Source organism: Nycticebus coucang, chromosome 13, assembly GCF_027406575.1.
Source record: "Nycticebus coucang isolate mNycCou1 chromosome 13, mNycCou1.pri, whole genome shotgun sequence".
In the NCBI taxonomy this organism is placed as follows: Eukaryota; Metazoa; Chordata; class Mammalia; order Primates; family Lorisidae; genus Nycticebus; species Nycticebus coucang.
In genome coordinates this window covers 84,671,778-84,692,659 of record NC_069792.1, presented here as the reverse complement: position 1 = coordinate 84,692,659, position 20,882 = coordinate 84,671,778, and the positions used below count along the sequence as shown (strand labels likewise).

At 43.1% G+C, this 20,882-nt stretch overlaps 1 protein-coding gene across 6 annotated transcripts in view; it reads right to left on the bottom strand.

The window, feature by feature from the left end:
• Positions 1–20,882, bottom strand: part of NTAQ1 (N-terminal glutamine amidase 1) — a 53,573-nt gene that overhangs the window by 5,508 nt on the left and 27,183 nt on the right. For 2 of the 6 annotated variants that reach the window (XM_053559382.1, XM_053559381.1), the window contains exon 6: positions 17,921–18,623. In XM_053559382.1, the coding sequence (XP_053415357.1) occupies positions 18,514–18,623 (110 nt within the window). In that variant the 3' untranslated portion in view covers positions 17,921–18,513. Of the gene's footprint in view, positions 1–17,494; positions 17,898–17,920; positions 18,624–20,882 lie in introns of those variants that run through there. The other 4 variants (XR_008373914.1, XR_008373913.1, XR_008373915.1 and 1 more) reach the window with 4 other exon arrangements.

The following is a 20,882-nucleotide window of genomic DNA, read 5'->3' as shown; positions in this document are numbered from 1 at the left end:
GAGTCAAATAGCACAGGGCAGAGTCCCACTTTGGCTGCTTACTAGTTGGGTGAACCCTTTGGGTTTTTTTTTCTTTTTTCATTTTTCGTACTCAGGAGATAGAGTTGTGACCCCTTTGAGTGTCAGCTTCCTTATCAGCAAAATGGGGATGATAATAGGGCATACATCAAAGGGTGCTTAGGAGACAACACAGATCAAGACTTAGCATGGGACTTGGCACAGTCTAATTAGAATTCAATACAGACTTAATCAATTGTTATCTAATAGCTTTATTTTTTTCTGGAGACAGAGTCTCGCTTTGTTGCCCTTGGTTGAATGCTGTGGTGTCGTAGCTCACAGCAGCCTCAAACTCAGGTGATTCTCTTGCCTCAAATAGCTGGGACTACAGGCACCCGCCACAGCACCCAGCTATTTTTAGCTCAAGCTAGTCTTGAACCCTGTAAGCTCAGGCAATCCACCCGCCTCGGCCTCCCAGAGTGCTAGGATTACAGGCGTGAGCCACTGCGCCTGACCCCCTATCCAGTAGCTTCTTGAAGAAGCTTCTAAGAAGGTTCCTTAGAAGTCCTAGGGCCTTGTATAGTTTGAAAAATACTCCCCTTGAGTATCTGTAGACTTTGCTCTTTGGTGAGAATCCACCCAGTTTCTTTCTACAAATTTAATTAATCACGTGTTAAAAGCAAAAAGTACATCTTAAAAAAAACCCTTCCCTTCATGGATACACGCACTGAAAAGGATTTTTTTCCCCACTAGATTTTCCTTTCTCCCACATAATTTCTAAGCCATAATTTCTGGCTTTTTACATTCTCTAACTTTTCTGCTCACCCGTGGGCCTCCTGAGTCTTCTGATTTTGACAGTCTAATCACGGCCTCCTCCAAGGCAAGTCACCCCCACATCAAGGCGCCTGCTGCCATCTCTCACACTTCAGTTTCATGCCCCAACCGCATCCTCTCTCTTCTCCCACACTCTCCCTTCCACACCCTCCCCCTCCCTCTCATCAAATCCTTATTGAGCATCTAGTCTCTGAAAAACAAAGTTCTTGTTGGTCTGGAGTATACAAAAAGATCAAGGCCATGGTTTCTGCCTTTTATGGTCAATAGGCCAGACCCTGGGAAGAAAGCCAAGCATTTTTGTAAATGAGTGCAGTGGGCTAGCTCTCAGAAACTTCAAAGTCCTGGGCTCAGTCAACCTTCCTGCCTTAGCCTCCCGAGTAGCTGGGACTACAGACGCCCACCCTCACACCTGGCTAATTTTACTATTTTTAGTGGAGATGAGGTCTTGCTCTTGCTTAGGCTCATTTCAAACTCATGACCTCAAGCAATCCTCCCACATGAGCCACCAGGTCTCTCCCTGATCTAGGGTATATTAACTCTATCATGCTTTTCACCTGCCCAAGCCAGGACCAAGCATACTGGTTCACCTGGGTAAGGAGGGGTAAGGGGAGGGCATAATGAAGAGGGGAGAGTATTAACAGCATCTGCCATAGCACCTGGAGGAACTGATTTGGGACCAGAGTACGTGGCAGAAGTGTGAAATGCACCTGAACGTAAAAGTCAGCTGTCATGCCTCCTAGAGCCACCCCCAGAGAGTAGAGCACGTCATTCTCTCCTTGTTCCCTTTGTAACCTTCAATACAAACTGAATCCTCAAAGTAAAACCTCTCAGATCCATCCTTCCCTCCATCTCCACTCCTGACACTTTGGTGTACAGAGGGTCCCTCTGCTGGTCTCCACTGTCCCCTCTGCCATTCCCAACCTGTCCACCAGAGTCAAAGGACACTCTGCAAAATGCTGGTCTTTTCAAATCTCACGCTTAAGAGCTTACCACGGCCCCCTTCTTCTAACAAGATTCAGCCCTACATTTCCTCTTGTGCTTCCAGTCCATGCGGTTGTAAACACGTCCCACCTGCCAAAGATTGGCTGCCCATCCTTAACTTTGTTTTCATTTCTACAACCCACCTTGCTCCTCAAATCCAAGACCAGCATGAGAAGCAATGCCCTCACTTTTTGTCCTTTTGGATTTATGCCAAGGTGGCTGGATCTTCATTTTATAAATGTAGTGATTCTGGAATCATAGCCAAGTTCAAATCCTGTTCCTCTTATGTGTTAACTATGCCACTTTGGGCATCTGTAAAATGCCCAAACTTATAATAGTAACTCCTACTTTATCAGGTTAGTGTAAGAACTAATAATTTTTTTTTTTTTTTTAGAGACAGAGTCTCACTTTATCGCCCTCGGGAGAGTGCTGTGATGTCACAGCTCACAACAACCTCCAACTCCTGGGCTTATGCGATTCTCTTGCCTCAGCCTCCCGAGTAGCTGGGACTATAGGCTCCCGCCAGAATGCCTGGCTATTTTTTATTGCAGTTTGTCTGGGACCAGGTTTGAACCCGCCACCCTTGCTATAAGGGGCCAGCGCCCTACCCACAGAGCACATGCGCTGCCCAAGAACTAATAATTTTATACCCACAAGTAGCTACCCAATAAATGTTAGCTACCACTAAGAATTTTCTCAAGGTGCTATTTTAAGATTTTTTAAAGCAATCAAGAGATACATCTATCTGCTATGAAATATTTCAAATTGTAAATAAAACCAGCACATTGTACCCTATAATTGCATTAATGTACACAGCTAAGATTTAATTTTAAAAAATTATATAAATTGGTGTCTAACCCAGGTTACTGGCAAAGAGCTCCCTAAAGCCCATGTAATTTCCTGAGCAACTGGGGACTTGGGAGAAACTTTTCTTCCAGTGATCTAATCTCTGGCCCAGGTACCTGAGACAGAGCTCCCAAAATGTTTGTAATATCCTGAGTGATAGGAATGCATGACACAGAGCTCCCAAATCTCTCGGAATTTCTCTGGTGATAAGACAGTCTTTTTCTAAAGAGGTGACTCTTGATGGGCTCCTGAATGAGTGCTGATCACCAGAAAGACCAGAAAGAAAGTGGGGATTGATTAGAGCTTGGAGCTTCAGCCACACCCAGATGGTGGAGGGACCGAAAATGGAGTTGACAATCAATCATGCCCCTGTGGTGAAGCCCCAGCAAAATTCCCTGAACTATGGGATTTGGAGGCCTTCTGGGTTGGTGAACACATTCAGGGTGACACACTCCAGCTCCATGGGGACAGAAGTTCCTGTGCTTGGGACCTTTCCAGAGCTTACCCTATGTATTTATTCATCTGTTGCTCATCTGTACCCTTCATCACATCCTTTAATATAATAAACTGGTAAATGTTACATAACTGTTTCCCTGAGTTCTGTGAGCCAATCTAGAAAACTAATCAAACTAGAGAAGGAGGAAGTCTTGGCAACTCTAATCTATGGCAGGTCAGACAGAGTATAGGTGACAACCTACTACTTATGACCAGTATCTCCAGTGGGAGGCAGTCTTGTAAGACTACTGAGATCTTAACCTTGTCATCTGACTCTTGCAGGCGGATAGTGTCAGAATTGAATTGAATTCTAGGACCCCAGGCTGGTATCACTGGAGAAGTAACTGATGTGTAGGGAAGAAACCCACCCATCTGGTATTAGAAGCAAAGTATTGTGTTAACTGTTGAGTGTAAGAGTAGGAAAAACAGTGGGTTTTCCTGTCTCACACATCTACTAAGACGGCTCTCAGTCTTTGTGTGAGTTGACCGGCTTCCTGAGCACCTCTGCACCCAAATTGCTACTCAAAGACACATACGGCAAGGAATTACGTCCCTGCCCAGCACACGAATGGCTACTTTGCTGTTTAAAGGTTTCATCTTTATGCAATGTAAAGGTCTTCTTTTTATTTACAGCAACCAAATCAAAGGGTTCCAACTGTTGGACAAACAAGCTAAAAGAAGTATAATAAATAGAAAAACAATTTTTCTTGACTTTTCCTGCTGAAACTTTAACCACAGAGAACATTTGAAGCTATACCTGCTACAAGTTGTGTTGGGAAAAAAAGAAAAGGTCATGTGGATAAATGAATAAGGAAGGTGTGGTTTGCTTGGGTTTTATTTTAATTCTACTCTTCGTAAGTAATATATTCATAGGGCTCATATCTCTTAAAAATATAAGGGGGATATAATGAAACTTCCCTCCTTCCTTTGCCCAGCCAACCAGTTCTCTTCTCTAGAGGCAATTAATATGACCACTTTCTTTTGATATTGGATATTCTTTTAAATATTTGTACAAATATAAGAAAATATTCATACATTTTTATCATTTAATACACTTTCACTTGCTTTTTAAACTTAATTTTATTAAACATTTAATACATGCAGAAGAATATTACATCGTAAGTTTAAATTCTAAAACATTTTAGAAAACACTCTACTTATGAAACATAAACATCCTCATATATTTTCTTCTCTTGCTGAATCATAATTTCATCACTTCCCAGTCAATAAGCCTGTAGGTGGTTTCCATTGTTATGCACAAGGCTACATCATTTTACATGAATACAGTATATCTGTAAAATAAATTCCTAGAGGAAGAACTACTAGGTCAAAGAAGATGGCCATAGGTCATTTTTTTTGTTTGTTTTTGGCCAGGGCTAGGTTTAAACCCGCCACCTCCAGCATATGGGACCGGCGCCCTACTCCTTGAGCCACAGGCGCCGCCCGGCCATAGGTCATTTTTATAGATAAACATTTAGATTTCCCTTCGTAGAGACTGAACCTAATTGATTCATTTGTTTTTAAAAGGTTCCAGGCCTGTTATGGTGGTTCATGCCTGTAATCCGAGGCAGGTGGATTGCTTAAACTCAGGAGTTCAAGACCAGCATGAGCAAAAGCGAGACCCCATCTCTACCAAAAATAGAAAAACTAGTTGAGCATAGTGGCACTCGCCTATAGTCCCAGCTACTGGGTAGGCTTGAGTCAGAAGAATCCTCAAGCCCAGAAGTCTGAGGTTACTGTCAGATATACACCATAGTTCACTACCCAGGATGACAGACTCTTTGTCTCAAATAAATAAATAAATAAATGATTCCAAAATGCCTAGAAGTTCAACAGGCAGCAAAGCTATTTAAGTGAAAGAGCTAAGAAGACAGGAAGGTACGAGGACCATTTTTTAATGGCATTAAAAAAAAAACCAAAAGCATTAACTATCTTTTTTCCCCTGAGGCAATCATGTAAATTACCTCCTGACTGTTCCTTCAATACTTGGTAAAGAGCCCAAATATATACTTTATTCTGGTTTAATTCCTGTAAGGATTAATATTGCTGAGAACTGACAGAAATAATTACTTCCTGCAATGAGGTAATTATGAAATCAAGTTCAAAAACACTTTCTGTGACTTGGTTTACTTAAAAAATGCTTGCTGCCTTGATATTTAAGATGTGGGTTCCAAGTTTTGAAACAAAAAAATCCCTGCAATATGTAGGTTTTCTCCCTATGTAAAGGCATCAGAAACAGGCAGGATGGTTATTAATAAAGTATTTATTCAGAAAGACCAGCACTGTTAGGTTGTAAGAACCTTTGAAATAGAGTATCATGGACACTAGAACTTGGCATTGGAAATGCACACGACTTAATATCACGCCCCTTGGGGAAGGCCACCACCTTGAGTCCTACTTGTCATAAAGAGTCAGAATTAAAAGATGTTCTTGGCCAGGTGTGGCAGTTCACGCCTGTAATCCCAGCACTTTGGGAGGCTGAGTCAAAAAGATCACTTGAGCCCAGTTCTAGGCTGCAGTGAGATATGAAGCCTCCCATATTCCACTGTACCCCAGCCTGAATGACAGAGTGACATGTTGTCTCAAAAAAATAAAAAAGTAGCCTGGGCAAGGTGGCTCACACCTTTAATCCTAGTACTCTGGGAGGCCGAGGTGAATGGATAGCTTCAGTGCAGGAGTTCAAGACCAGACAGAGCAAGAGCAAGACACTGTCTCTACTAAAAATGGAAAAAATTATCCCAGCATGGTGGTGCACACCTGTAGTCCCAGCTACTCGGGAGGCTGAGGCAAGAGGATCACCTGAGCCCAAAAGTTTGAAGTTGCTGTGAGCTATGATGATGCCATAGCACTCTACCCAGGGTGATAGAGTAAGACACTGTCTCAAAAAAAAAAAAAGTTCTTAAAATCCAGAGATACAAGAAAATCAACAGCGATTATCCCCCCCCCAACCAAACCAGATACCTCAATTAAGGGTATTAGCACATTTTAGAACCACAGGTGAATAGGCTGAGATTATAGCTCTTAACCTCTCTTTCCCCTTCCATAGTTAGCTACACTGGCATCCACTCAGGAAAGGTGCTAGAGTGTACCCACTTAATAAATAAAGACAGCCTAATTACACTTAAAATTAGCAATATACCTAAATTCATATTTCATGACGAATGGTCCCAGGAATGCCCACAGTGGACTTACGGGTGGGGAGGTAAGGGTGGGTCTGGCTGTTAGAATGCTGACTTTGGGGCCCTGGAGTTTGAGGACACTGGTAACACAAGTGGCTGCTCCCTACAGGTCCTCACTGCGGAGATAGCACTAAAGAACTAGGGAGGCGGCCCAACGCAGTGACTCACCCTGTAACCCCGCACTCTGAGAGGCCAATGGAGGGAGGAATCACTTGAGCTCAGGAATTGTAGACCAGCCTGAGCAAGAGTAAGACCCTGTCTCTACTTAAAAAAAAAAAATAATAATAATATTAGAAAAATTAGCTGTGTGTTGTGAGAGGTACCTGTAGTCTCAGCTACTCAGGAGGCTGAAGCAAAGAGCATCACTTGAGCCCAGAAGTTTGAGGTTGCTGTGAGCTATGACACCATGGCACTCTACCCAGAGCAAGAGTCAAACTCTGTCTCAAAAAAAAGCAGCAGCAGCAGCAGCAGCAGCAGGGAGGTGAGATGACCCCTCTGTGCAAGTCATTGAAATCTTTCCCAGCACCCTGGGTGTTCACCCTGTGGGTCCATGAACCAGGTGGCCACAGCAGCCGGGATGAAGGTGTGGATGGACTCAACGACCAGCCTTCCCTTACCAAAGCTGGTCTGGCTGCTATCTCTGTTGAAGCCATTAAGCAGAGACCAAGGCTGAGCTAGGGCACCTTCCTACATAGAAGAGTGGTGACTTTCCCCCTCCTTTGAATATACACTTTTTCTACACAGGGATTTCCTTTTCCTGGTAACCATGCTCCTGCCAGCAACTTACCAATTGTCATAACATCTGTTACTAACATTGCTTCTGATCACAAATCCATTTGCAGCAAAAGAACTAAGTCAGTGTGCAGGTACGCCCAGGATCCTCTGGTCTTACCATGGTGCCTTCACTCAAAAGGGGCTATCTTCTGGATGGTAGAGTGGGTGGCCCGCTGGAGGCTGAGGACAACATCCACTGGGAGATGCCACCTGGGATGCTGCAGTCTGTCCTGTAGGATGTAGCGGATACCCTGACCCAAGAGCTGCTGGAGCTCACAGGTCAGGACAATCAGGCCCAGAAGTGAGTGCATCTCTGGCTAATATACCTATGACACTCTCTCCAAATGTTTGTTTCCCATCTCTGTGACTCTGAATCCCTTTTGGATTCACATAGTGAGAGTAATTTCTGTCACCTGAAACTGAAGCCTGACTGGTATGCATGCTGAGTCAGAATCTCTAGAGAGAAGTGCAAAATGTCTGCCTTTTTAACAAGCTCTTTGCTGAATCTTACACTCACGGAGCTTGAAATTCACTGCTAAAGGTTCTTTGCAGTAACTACAGGGGGATGGCTGGGAAGGACACTTCACCCAGGCAAGGGCGAAGCTCAATAACCCCCTCCTGCCTTGTGGTAGAGAGCACTTTTTAGGGACTCAAACTTGGTTATAGAATGCGGGGGTGAGCTGGGAGCTGGGTGAGCCAGGAATTGGGTAAAATGGATGACAGACAGGCCCCAGAGCAGGAATGCCTGCATTTGATCCACATAGCCCTCCTAAGCTCTTTATGTATATGAACTCATTTAATCCTGAAAACAACATGGGGTAGATGTTACTGTTCTCGTGTTACAGATAAGAAACCATGGCCCAGTGAGGAAAAGTGACTTACCCAAAGCCATACAGCTTCAGGAGGGCTATGTGGCAACTAGTAGACAGGAAATAAATATTAGCTATCTAAAACGTTTTGCTTTTCAGAGTATGAGACTTTCTCTCTTGTGCGTGCTCTTTCTCTCTCTCTCATACATACGCACAATCTCATGTGAGCCTCAAAATAACTTTCTTAGGTGAGGCAACCACAGCCCAGAGAGGCTAAGTGATTTCCCCAAGGTCACACAATGTGACTAACAAATGCAAAACTGTAATGAAAACCAAGGACTTAAAGCTTGTTTTTCCTGTGTTCTGAGTGCAGAGACAAGATGTCCTTCGCATCTGGCCCCCATCTGTCCCCCAGGAGATCACTCACAGCTCCGCATCCTACGGGCCTTGAGTGGGAGTGACTCATCTATCACCTACAGCTGCAGGAACAGCGTGTGCCAGAACAGTGGGACTGTACTAACATTTTGCCTCTCAATTTCTGTTCAATGTTCTTCCCAGAAATTGCTCTAAAACTCCAGGTCCCCATGGAAACCTTAGGAGAGATTGCCTATTGACTGTTAAGTGAAATTTTGCTATGACTGCTGCCTTGATATCAAATGGATATTATTAAAAGCCTGGCCCCAAGCACTGCCCGCTGTAGCTTGTGGCCAAAGCCATATTCTCCTTGGACTGGGAGGGTAAAAGAGAGAGCAAACTCTCTGGTGGTAGGCTGAGTGGTCAGCTTGTAGAAAGGAGAAATGTATGCTGTGTCAACTCTCAATAGCAGACAAGGCAAAGTGCTTTCCATCTACGTGTGTAACAAGAGGCTGGAATGAGATCTCTGCCAAGAATGTGAGAGGAAAACTAATGTAATCAACTCAGGGTGTTCTTTGCTCTCTGCAGAAATCATCTGTAATGTCCTTTCCAGACCAAAAAGTGGAAGAGTAGGGCCCAGACTTAAGGCTTGAGGGACTAGAAAAGAAACATGCTTGGAAAAGGACAGGATATGGCCAGGTGGAGGCTGAGGTGGGTGGATTACTTGAGCTCAGGAGTTCGAGACCACCCTGAACAAGAGCAACATCCCATCTCTACTAAACATAGAAAAAAGGCTTTCAAACAAACGTGCAAGAAAATCTGTTAGCAATAAGTGCTATGAAGAACGAAAGGGTACAGTGAAGCTGAGTGGGGGCTGAGAGTGTAAGATAAGTCACTAGGGAAGGACTCGGAGCTGAGACCCAAACAAGCCAGCAGATGCTACGGGAAGGAAGGAAGGGGCAGATGGGGGGTGGGGCGAATTCAGCATGAGGCCCCTGAGGAAGGAATGAGTTTTCCTGCTCACCAGCAAATCTAATGGGGAGGCAAGACAGGTTCTGGGCAGGAGTGGAGGAGCTAAAATCAGAGGCAGCTCCAGGCCAGGCCATGCAGGGCCCGAGCGCCACAGTGGATGGTAGCTCACAGACGTGTTGAAGCCATTGCAAAGCAGTGAGGGGTGGTGGTTGTGTTCAAACAGGAGGAGGATGAGACGAGATCTTGTAAAACATCACTCTGGTTGCTGTGGAGAAAATACTGCAAAATGGAAAGCGGACAAGGAAGAAAGCAAGTTCCTAGGGACGGTGACTGAGGCTCCTCCGTGACCTGGAGGCAGTATCCCTGAGGCTCCTCTGGCTTTTCTTCCCATCGGTGCTGAAGGACTGTCAAAAGAAGGGGTGGGTCTAGTCAAAGGGAGCGTTCCGCAGAGCAAGGCCTGAGCAGTGTTTGCCCTGAGGAAGAGACAGAGGACCTGGAGGAGAGGACTTTGCTGTCACTGAGGTCTCGAGGACTAGACATGGTTAATTCATCCCTTGTAAAGGAAGAAATGGACGAGGGCTAGGCAGACAGAGGTCCCCCTCGACCCACTTCCTCCCGGAGGTATTGCCACCTCCTCTGCTCCCTTTACCAAAGCACTCAACTTCCTATCTCCTGTCCTCTCTTGACTCTGTTTCGATTAGGCTTTTATCCCCATTATTCCACTGCAATTGCTTCAAAGAACCCGCATTGCTAAAGCTGAGGCCATCTCTGCCCTCCGCTTACTCAACAGATCAGAGCACATGGCGTGACTAACCCTGCTCTCCCTTTGGAACCACTATCTCCTCTGGGCCTTCCCTTTCTCCTCCGCCCTTCTTGGCCATTCCCTTTGTCTCCTTTACTGATGACTCCTCTCTCTGTGTACAAAAGCTTCCACAGCTGGGTCCATGAGCCTCTTCTCTACTGATGCTCATGCTCCATGTTCTCACAGTCCTGTGCTCGTAAGTATTACCTGTTGACTGACGTCTCCCAGCCTGATATTCCCGTCCAACACTTCTCCCCTGGATCCCAGGTCCCCTCAGCCAACTCCTATTTGATTTCTCCTCTTAGACATCTCACTAGTATCTCAAATTTAACACACCCAAAATAAAACTCCTGATCTTCTTCCCCAAAACCGCCTCACCCACTATCTGCCCCAACTCAATAAATAGCGACCATCCTTCCACACATAGTAAAAGTTCATTATGTGTCTTCTCCGCTGCTGAGATCTCTGAGTACAGGATCCACTGCTGAATCACCTCAGCAGGCAAGAACTGTGCTTCGCACACAGTAGGGGCTATTTGTTAAATGAATGAAACAATTCCTTAAAGAAGCCTCCCTAACCTCCTTTACCAGCTTGTTTGCCCACTCCATGTTCGCATGGAATCATAACCTAATAGCATTTCCCACAGACGTAATCCTACAGTCATTTATGAGTCTTTGATGGATGTCTCTGCCATTAGCCTATAAGCTATATAAGGACAGGAGCTATTCTTATTTTGATAACTAACATCTGACATGTAGGCCCTCAAGAAAAACAATAGTGGGTGACGCCTGTGGTTCAGTCGGTAAGGCACCGGCCCCATATACCAAGGGTGGCGGGTTCAAACCTGACCCCGGCCAAACTGCAACAAAAAAACAGCCGGGCGTTGTGGTTGGCACCTGTAGTTCCAGTTACTTGGGAGGCTGAGGCAAGAGAATCGCCTGAGCCCAGTAGTTTGAGGTTGCTGTAAGCCAGGGGTCCTCAAACTGCGGGCTGCAGGCCACATGAGGCGGTGTGATTGTATTTGTTCCTGTTTTGTTTTTTTACTTCAAAATAAGATAAATTCCTGTGCAGTGTGCATAAGAATTTGTTCATATTTTTTTTTTAAACTATAGTCCAGCCCTCCAACGGTCTGAGGGACAGTGAATTGCCCCCCCCGTTTAAAAAGTTTGAGGACGCCTGCTAAGTTATGTAACGCCACAGCACTCTACCAAGGGCAATAAAGTGAGACTCTCTCTCTAAAAAAAGAAAAAGAAAAACAACAGTAATAAAAAATATTCTTTAATTAGCAAAAATGGTTACACAAGCTATGGATCCTTTCTCAAGAAAAATGTACTCACACACACACACACACACACGTAATGTGTAAGGACTGAACATTAGGAACCCCTGTATACTACAACTAGCTAAACTTACTCTGTGGTTTCAACCAGACCAGAATACAGAGATATTGTCCCTTTCTGCTGTGTTCTTTGGTCAAGGCACACAGAGATGTGGATATCCTGATAGAATGTTCTAATTAGTTGGGGATACTTCCAAATCCTTTCAGAAAAGGCATCAACAATAAACTAGGAGACAAATGGAAAAGGGCAGAGAAGCCACGCTTCCTGTCATTTCTTACCCAGAAAAAAATAGCTTAGTCTCATGACCAAATCCCACCTAATCAACAGTTTGCAGCTATTTTATGTGCACAGCAACATACCAAGTCACTAATTTTATGATTAACGGTGCTAACAGAGGACATCTAGAGAACCTCATGAACACATCCTCATTCATTCAGCAAATGTTTGAGCATCTACTGTGTTCCACACAGCAGAGAATTTGGCATAGGGAGCTACTTACTTCCTTTTGCCCACTCTGAGGACCAGAAGCAGGGCTGTAATACATAGTAGTTATTGTACTCAGCCTGGATCATTCTCCACAGTTACAACTAGGGGCTTTAACTCAGTGCTTTATAAAGATGATAGAGGACTTGTTAGAGAGAGTGCCACCAGCTCCTGGAATACGTACTAAATATATGCAACCGACAACCAACCAGAGAGGAGAGACAGTGGGTGCTGAGTCTCCAGCTCTTTCTCAAGGATAACTCTGAACCAGGGAAACCAGGTGAATCATTCTGGTTCAAGCTGGAGTATTCTTTATGGCCCTAGGGATCCTCTTCTATTTACCAAATATTTTTCTTCTGTACCATTCGATCTGGAGCAACCATTTCCTCTTTCAAGACCTTTGTATTACAGAAAAGTTCTTCATTTTGGCTCATATATTTATCCAAAGTACAATCTTTTTTTTGAAACAGTCTCACTATGTCACCCTTGGTAGATGCCGTGGTGTCACAGCTCACAGCAACCTCAAACACTTGGGCTTAAGCAATTCTCTTGCCTCAGCCTCCCAAGTAGCCAGGACTACAGGTGTCAAAGTACAATCTTTAAATTCCATGTCTGTACTGAAATATTTCTATAGAATGGGCTCCTCAGAGGCAACTTTATGCCTTACTTACTACAGAGAATGATGTATGGTCCCTTGAACTGGAGCACTCTTCATCTCTCTTCTTTTAGGACAGGAGGTTCTGTCTTGCTTATCAGAGCCCAGCTTTGCAAATGGTAGATGTGTCCTAAACAATGGGTGGGTGAGTGGGTAGACAGATCTATGGAACCTGCCTCCTATAACTTCTGACCATTTACCTACATTACATGTACATTCTCTAAAATTTATTCAAAGTAAATGACCAGGACTTCCTCTTCCCTTAATTGTAGACTTTTGATATGGCCTAGGTTTTCAATGAGTATAAACCTATCATATTTACAGTAATCCCAACTCTCAATGATTTGATCAGTCAGTTGCCAGCTTTTTTCAATAACCATTCTTCACAAAGAATTTCTTCGAACTGTCAGAGGCCTTTACTGTTATAAGCCGAATGTACCTAAGCCCCTACCTGTTTACGAGTCCTGTAAGGTCATTTTCCTCCTTTAAGGTTCTGATGAACAGAGGACTCAGAGAGTCAAAGGCACAGCTTGTAGGCTTCTTCATGCTTCTGCTCAGTGCTCTGAGCCAGCCACAGGTTGTGGCTTATATTGCTGTCAAGCATCAAATAACCAGACTCTGCCAGACCATTGCTGTCCACTATTCTTCTTCTACTGCCCAAGGCCAGCTACTTCCAAGGTCCGCGCAGAGCCCTGTAGGGCCCCTAGTGACACAGTTCTTCCCTTCCATTCCCAGAAAACAAGGCTTTCGAAAAGACAGGGGATTGGTGGCGAAGGTGCACTGTGCAGAGCGAAGCAATGGGGAGGCATAGCTCAGACAGCACCTGCCACTGAGGACCCCTCTAGTCTCTAATCTTCTAGTCTGGTCCTGTCACCCAGATGTCATCTTCACTCACAGTGATTCTCTCAGGGACCTGTTTGCATGTTTTTCTCTTCTAGCATCTAGAGCTCTGAGGCCCACTAGTCCATGGGACAGGCCTGTACATGGCTGAGCCCTAAATGAGAACAGCATTCATTTGGCTTCTTTTCCACAAGGTTACTAAACTTGACACGAGGAATGAACAGACATCTGTTTTCAATGTTACCGAACATTCTTTAAGGAGCAGTAATTCCACAGGAATTGTGGGACACTTGGGGGCAGTCTGTGCAAGCTCAGAGAGAGAGGCTCTACCTCCACATGGAAGATCACAAATCCTTATTTCTGACCCAGCTAAATATCCTGTTATGAACTTCAGTGGGCACTATATTATTTAGGCAGGCCTCAACTGCCAAACCAAGACTCACTAATAATTCTGTGACTTAAAAAAATATACAAGTTTTGACTGGGCACAGTGATTCATGCTGGTAATCCCAGCACTTTGGGAGCCCAAGGTGAGAAGATCACTTGAACCCAGAAGTTTAAGACCAGCTTGTGCAACACAGCAAGACCCAGTCTCTATTAAAAAATTAGCTAGGGAGGGGGATATATGCCTATAGTTCCAGCAACTCAGGAGACTAAGGCTGGAAAATTGCTTGAACCCGGAGTTTGAGGCAGCAGTGAGCTACGATAATGCCACTACACTCCACCCTGGGCAACAGAGCAAGACCCTGTCTCACCAAAAAAAGAAAAAAAGAAAGAAAAAGAAAGCCACACGCACACATTTTTCTTTCTTTCTTTTTTTTTTTTTTGAGACACAGTCTCAGTATGTTGCCTTTGGTAGAATGCCGTGGCATCACAGCTCATAGCAACCTCAAATTCTTGGGCTCAAGCTATTCTCTTGCCTCAGCCTCCCAAGTAGCCGGGACTACAGGCACTAGTCATAACACCTGGCTATTTTTAGAGACGGGGTCTTGCTCTTGCTCAGGCTGGTCTTGAACCCGTGAGCTCAGGCAATCCACCCACCTTGGCCTCCCAGAGTGCTGGGATTACAAGGGTGAGCCATCGCACCTAGCCACATTTTTCTCTTAAGAGAGTTCCACAGTATGTTCTTTAGGCAGACATGCAACTTGACTCCATAAGAGTCACTAGCACTCCAGGCTGAAGGAAGCTCTGCCTCCTGTAACTTCTACTTAATAGGTCGCTTCCCAGGTCACTCTAGTCATCACTATTTCATCCAGTAGGAAAGTGGGGAAAGGTGAGAGGGAGTGGGCAGGTAATTTTTCATAAGTCAATCATGTACATGGCACACATCCCGTTCCCTTATAATACAATGGAGAAGGCCAGGCATGGTGGCTCATGCCTGTAACCCCAGGACTTTGGGAGGTCAAGCAGGAAGAAATGCTTGAGACCAGGAATTCATAAACAATCTAGGCAATATAGCAAGACCCTATCACTACAAAATTATGTATATGTATGCTGTGTATTAGTTGAGCATGGTGGCACAAGCATATAGTCCCAGCTACTCAGGAGGTTCAGGCAGAAGGATGGCTTGAGCCCAGGAGTTCAAGGCTACAGTGACGTATGACTGTACCACTGTGCTCTAGCCTGGCAACGGAGTGAGAAGCTATCTCAAAAAAAAAAAAAAAAAAAGAGAGAGAGAGAGAAGAAAGAAAAGGAGGGAGGAACAGGGGGAGAAGGAAGGAAAGGAGGATGAAAGAAAGGAAGGAGGGAAAATTCTTATGAAGACACAAAAAAACCTCCTTTATTCTGTGGGGCATTTTTTGTCATACCAAAAGACTTAAAATATTTTATAAAAGATTGTTAAATCATGAACCATCTGTATCACAGAATACAATGTAAGTGGCTCACATCTATAATCCCAGCTTCTGTGTGGCTGAGGTGGGTGGATTGCTTGAGTTCAGGAGTTTGAGACCAGCCTGAGCCATAGTGAGATCCCCTCTCTTAAAAAGTAGCCAGGTGGTTCCTGTGTGGGCTTGTGTGGACTGCTACAATGTTGATGCTACACTGTTGTAATTATTAAACTTATTATTTTTCTTATAAAAAAAAATAGCCAAGTGTTGTGGCAGGCACCTGTAGTCCCAACTACTCGGGAGGCTGAGGCAAGAGGATCACTTGAGCCCAAGAGTAATGAGATCGCTGTGAGCTATGATGCCACAGCTCTCTACCCAGGGTGACAAAGTGAGACTCTGTCTCCAAAAAAAAAAAAAAAAAAGTATACAATGTAGCCTTTAAAAGAAATAAGAATATTTTCTCATTCTTGTTGATTTTCCAATCAATGACTACTGACTAGAAAATATCCAAATATATTAACTTTAAAAAGTAAAACACTGGCTCGGCACCCAATGCACAGTGGTTATAGCGTCAGACACATACACCAAGGATGGTGGGTTTGAACCCAGCAAGTTAGACAACCATGACAGCTGCAACCAAAAATATCCGAGCATTGTGGCAGATGCCTGTAGTCCAGCTGCTTGAGAGGCTGAGGCAAGAGAATTGCTTAAGCTCAAGAGTTTGAGGTTGCTGTGAGCTCTGATGCCACAGCACTCTACCAAGGGTGAGATAGTGGGACTCTGTCTCAAAATAAATAAATAAATAAAAAGTAAAATGCAGACCAGAATGTTTAGAATGCTACCATTGGAGGGTGGGGCAGCAAATACGGTTTCATACATAATACATATCTATAGACTTATATAGAGAGAGAAAATTCCTGGAACGAAGAATATAAAATAAATTGAAAAAGGTTTCTAGGTAGGGATATCAGAAATTGGAAGACAAAGCGGGAAAGAAGTTTACTTTTCACCATATACTCCTGCATATATTTTGAATTGGGACAACGTATATGTACCATCTATTTTTTAAATAATTAAAAAATTAAATTGAGAAAAAACATACACAAAAATGTTTGCCTTTACTGCCATTGGTAACCAACCTTTCTGAATGACATGATTTCTTGAAAGCTCCAAAAATATCTTTAATCAGGGTTAGTTCTACTAACCTAGGAGCTATTTTATATTTTTATATGTTTCCCAACTCTGTTATGTGTCAAATTCCCAGAGATACTTATTTCTCGTTTTCACAAAAAATGAGAAATTTTATTTATTTAGTTTTTTTATCAACTTACAAATTTTATTTTAATCCTCTTTTTTTAAAAGATCTTCTTTCCAAACAAAATTCTTTCACACGTTTGAATATAAAGAGAAGGAAATCTAACCTCAGAGGAAAATAAAGCACAGAGAGACACAAGAAACAGTCCCTAAACCTGATAAACAAATTTGAAAAAAAATCTTTGAGGGAACCTTAGTTAAAACTGACTGAAATCCCACTCATACACTGAAGAGAGGAAGGAATCCCCAGGGTCAAAGAACTGGGAAGTTCAGAAGTTGGGGCTGCTTTCAAGCACAGATAGACCAGGGGCTCAGAAATGCCTTCGGGGCTCTTGCTGCACTCTGGTATTCTGCGTTATGCTACTCTCCCCCACAGTCAAGATGCTGCCTGCTTCCCCAGTCTCCAGGACCTCTAGCTTATTAGCAATCCCAGTGGAGAGAGTACTTCTCTCTCTGAACATCAATACAGCCAATCCAGAGGACACTTTGATCAGTCATTCATAGACCTGTCCAGGCTTGGGTGGGGTCCAAGCCTGGCCCAGCTTAGGCTATTTGCCAATACCTATGAGCAATCAGGACTACATGAAATGCACAAAGAAAAGCTCCCCAAAGGGCATTTTAGGAGTGCTGGGTAGAAAAAACAAGAGCTGTCCACTTCCAACAAGTTAAGATTATGATCACTGAATAGCCTCAAAACGGTAAAACGTTATTCTCTACACTAATTAGAAGTAACAGATTTTCAATTTCACAGCAAAGTGGCTGAGGAGTTCAAACCTCCACAAAGACATTGTCTGATTTGTTTGTACTAGACACACTTTTGAATACTAGACTGGAAATATACTCATAAAACTGACCCTCGAGCCCCAAAAATGCAATTTGTAAATCAGATTATAATCCACTGGTACCTCTATGTTTTCCTCAGGACAAAGTCTTTAGCTCTAATAACTTAAGAGGTTATATTTGTATTCTTCTTATCAAAAGTTCACTTACTTTCTCCCCGAATCTTTCTGATCAGCTGAACCAACTGGATTAAGTGATACTTCCTTAGACTGATCCTTGAGTAAATGATCACAGTTGTGCACTCCAACACAAACGGCAAAGGATTCCTTTCAAGTGGCATTTTCTTAAGTAGAAAACTCATCTGAAAACAGGAGCTTAGACATCCTTGCTGTAAGAAGTTGTTTTTATGGCAGAACCATGACAACTTAAATGAAAGCTAGTACTATATGCCAGTTTAATGCCAAATATCTTTTATCTAGAATTGTGTGATTAAACCCAAATGATCAGATCATCTTCAAGAAGGCACATGTGATAAATACATTTTAAAGCCATGGTTCTCACCGATAATTCAGACATTCTTAGGTATTTCAGATCATCAAGAGGGACACAAAATCTACGAAACAAAATTAATTAATTTTAAATCAATTTTATTTAAAACCATATATAAATAGGCCAAATAACACTCAAGTCTGAAAGGGCTGCAATCTTTTTAACAATATAATAGTCCAAAAAGACCGATACTTGTTGCTGATTCAGCTCACAATTACCATCCCTTTTCAAGCAACAGCACATTCGCTAGAAAACATTGTATGGGCTTTAGAGATTCACAGAGCAGTAAGCCACAACCTTGCCCTCAAGGAGCTTACAATGTAGCTGGAAAGACATAGTCATCCAGAACAGACATAAGGGTCTGGCTTTGAGTCCACACTTCTATCTTAACAAGAACAAGAACATCACTGGCATAAGTCATTATACGTTTTAACAAATGAGCCACAGGAATATCTTAGCAATTATATACTAAATCAAGTTTCAACTTGACATATTAAAAAAAAGCTGAATTACAGTTCACTTATAATATTTGTTTTTACCATGTTTCCACTCAATTGAATTGAAAAAGAAAAACATAATTTCAAGCCAACTTCACCATAGGATAGTTTACGATCCTAAATGAAGGGATAGCTTGTTCATGTCCTAAAATCTCTCCATAGTTCCACATCCTAATATCAAGTTCAGTAGTTCTTACTGCCAAACCGATGCACAAATTCAGATAGTGTGTAGACTGCTCCCCATCCTACCTCAGGATCCATACTGATGAAATCATTCAGGTTCATTTTGGAATCTAGAAAGAAATGGAAAAAATGCCCACTGAAAACACAATTTTGGTTTACTAGCAATAAAACAACCCAAAAGAATACACTAGGGGAATTTACTCAAATAGACAAGGGTTCAATTATCACCTCTGTGGTTTTCTTGCCTCAAATGTATAACCTCAACACGATTACAACAAAACATCACACAAACCTAAATCCAGGGACATGGAGGGCAGAGACTCAGAAAACAGGGAACTGTACAGAGTGAAAAAGATTCAGAGACCTGCAGAGGGGACCCCCTGAGCCTTTGGCTAAGTACTGACTTTCGTAGGGAAAGAGACACCAGAAACAGTAGGTCTAAAAATTCCCAGAACTTTCAAAGAGCTAGGAATAATTCATGTCCTCACTAGCCAGAGCAGACAGAAGTCATAACACATACCATTTAGTAAATTCCTTACAAGGATCGTTAGCAGTGGTGCTAAATGAACCCCAGATAAAAGAATGCTCTGAACATGTACTAAACAAGTTTAAAAGCAAATCCAACTGATTCTGAGTAAATTAACTGAATGCCAGAACAAAATCCAACACTATTTCTTAAAGTACCTAAAACACCATAAAATTCACAAAATCTAGCATTTAACCAAATTATTAACCAACCACACAAGGAAATAGGAAAATATAACCCAAAACCAGGAGAAAAATCGAACAACAGAAACAGAATGCAATGACAGGGATAATAGAATTAATAGACAGGGAATATAAAACAGTTATTATATTGTGCTCCATTACGTTCAAAAAGGTGGAATAAAACATGCACGTGAAAAGAAAAATAGAAGATATTAAAAAAGTTCCAAGACCGGGCCGGTGAGCTGGATACAGTATATGATCCAGAGTGATGATCTGATGAATTAGGCAAGTAATTGCAACCACTGAGAATCGCCTGGCCCCCCAAGAGGTCCAGGAGAGGCGGAAGCCTTTCCAGAGTTTTCAGTTGTTGGGGGAAGCTGCACTTTGAGTGGAAAGCTTGGAAGAGTGGGGGGACTCAAACAGTATACAGCAACCAGATTTGAATGTTGGTTGGAGTGGAATGCCATAGGTTTGGTGGCTGGCAAGGCAGCCATACCTGAGAAGGTCTTGGTGGCCAGGGGGCTGCCATTGTGGAAAGTTCGTGAGACAGTCTTAGCAGGGGCCTAAAGCATGGCTGTATTAATTTTGCCTGCCGGGATCAGAACTCCACTCTTAGAACAGGTAGAGGGACTCCCACACTCCATGAGAATTGGAGTCAGGGGATGCTGTAAGACCTGCCCCTGAAGGATTCTTGTGTGCTTTAAGATCCCAACCTGGCAGGGTCTAAATGCTGAAGAAACAAACAGGCGATGACTGAAGGTAACTAAGTTTGGAATAAGGACCATAGAGGTTGCTGGCTGTGCTGTCTCCTAAAAAAAAAAACAATGTAACCTGGTGTCTTGGAAACATATTGCAACATATTATCATCAACAGCAAGGACTTCTGCTTATTTGGCCACAAGGAAGAGTTTGGGTTTGTTCAGGCTGAGGCCACTTTAAGACCTAAGCTCTGGCTGGGCATGGTGACTCATGCCTGTAAACCTAGTACTCTGGGAGGCCAAGGTGGGTAGATTGCTTGAGTTCACAAGATCGAGACCAGCCTGAGAAAAAGCAAGACCCTATCTCTGCTAAAAATAGAAAAACTGAGGCAAGAGGATCGCTTGAGCCCAAGAGTTGAAGGTTGCTGTGAGCTATAATGTCACAGCACTCGACCCAGGGTGACAGCTTGAGACTCTGTCTCTAAATAAATAAATAAATAAAAATGAAAGTAAAAAATAGGTTAGCTCATGTAGAAGAAAGAACCTCAGAACTACAAGATAAAGTTTTCAAGTTAACCCAGGTAGTTAAAGAGCAGAAAAGAAGAGAAAGCAGAACGGGTGCTTAGAGAACGACGAGACTCCAGGAAGCGTTCAAACATACCAATAACAGGGATTCCTGAAGCGGAAGAAGATTGTCCCAAAGGAAAGGAAGCCCTACTGGAGACTATCATAAATGAAAACTTCCCAAGTTTTACTAAAGATCCTGACACACTCCTTTCAGATAGATACCATATCCCTGGCATCTGAACTCAAACAGAGCTTCTCCCAGACAAATTGTAATGAACCTGTCCAAAGTCAAGATGAAAGAAAAAATTCTGCAAGCAGCCAGGAGTAAGTGCCAACTGACCTAGAGAGGCAGAGCGATTAGGATGACAGCAGACTTTTCAACTGAAACCTTCCAAAC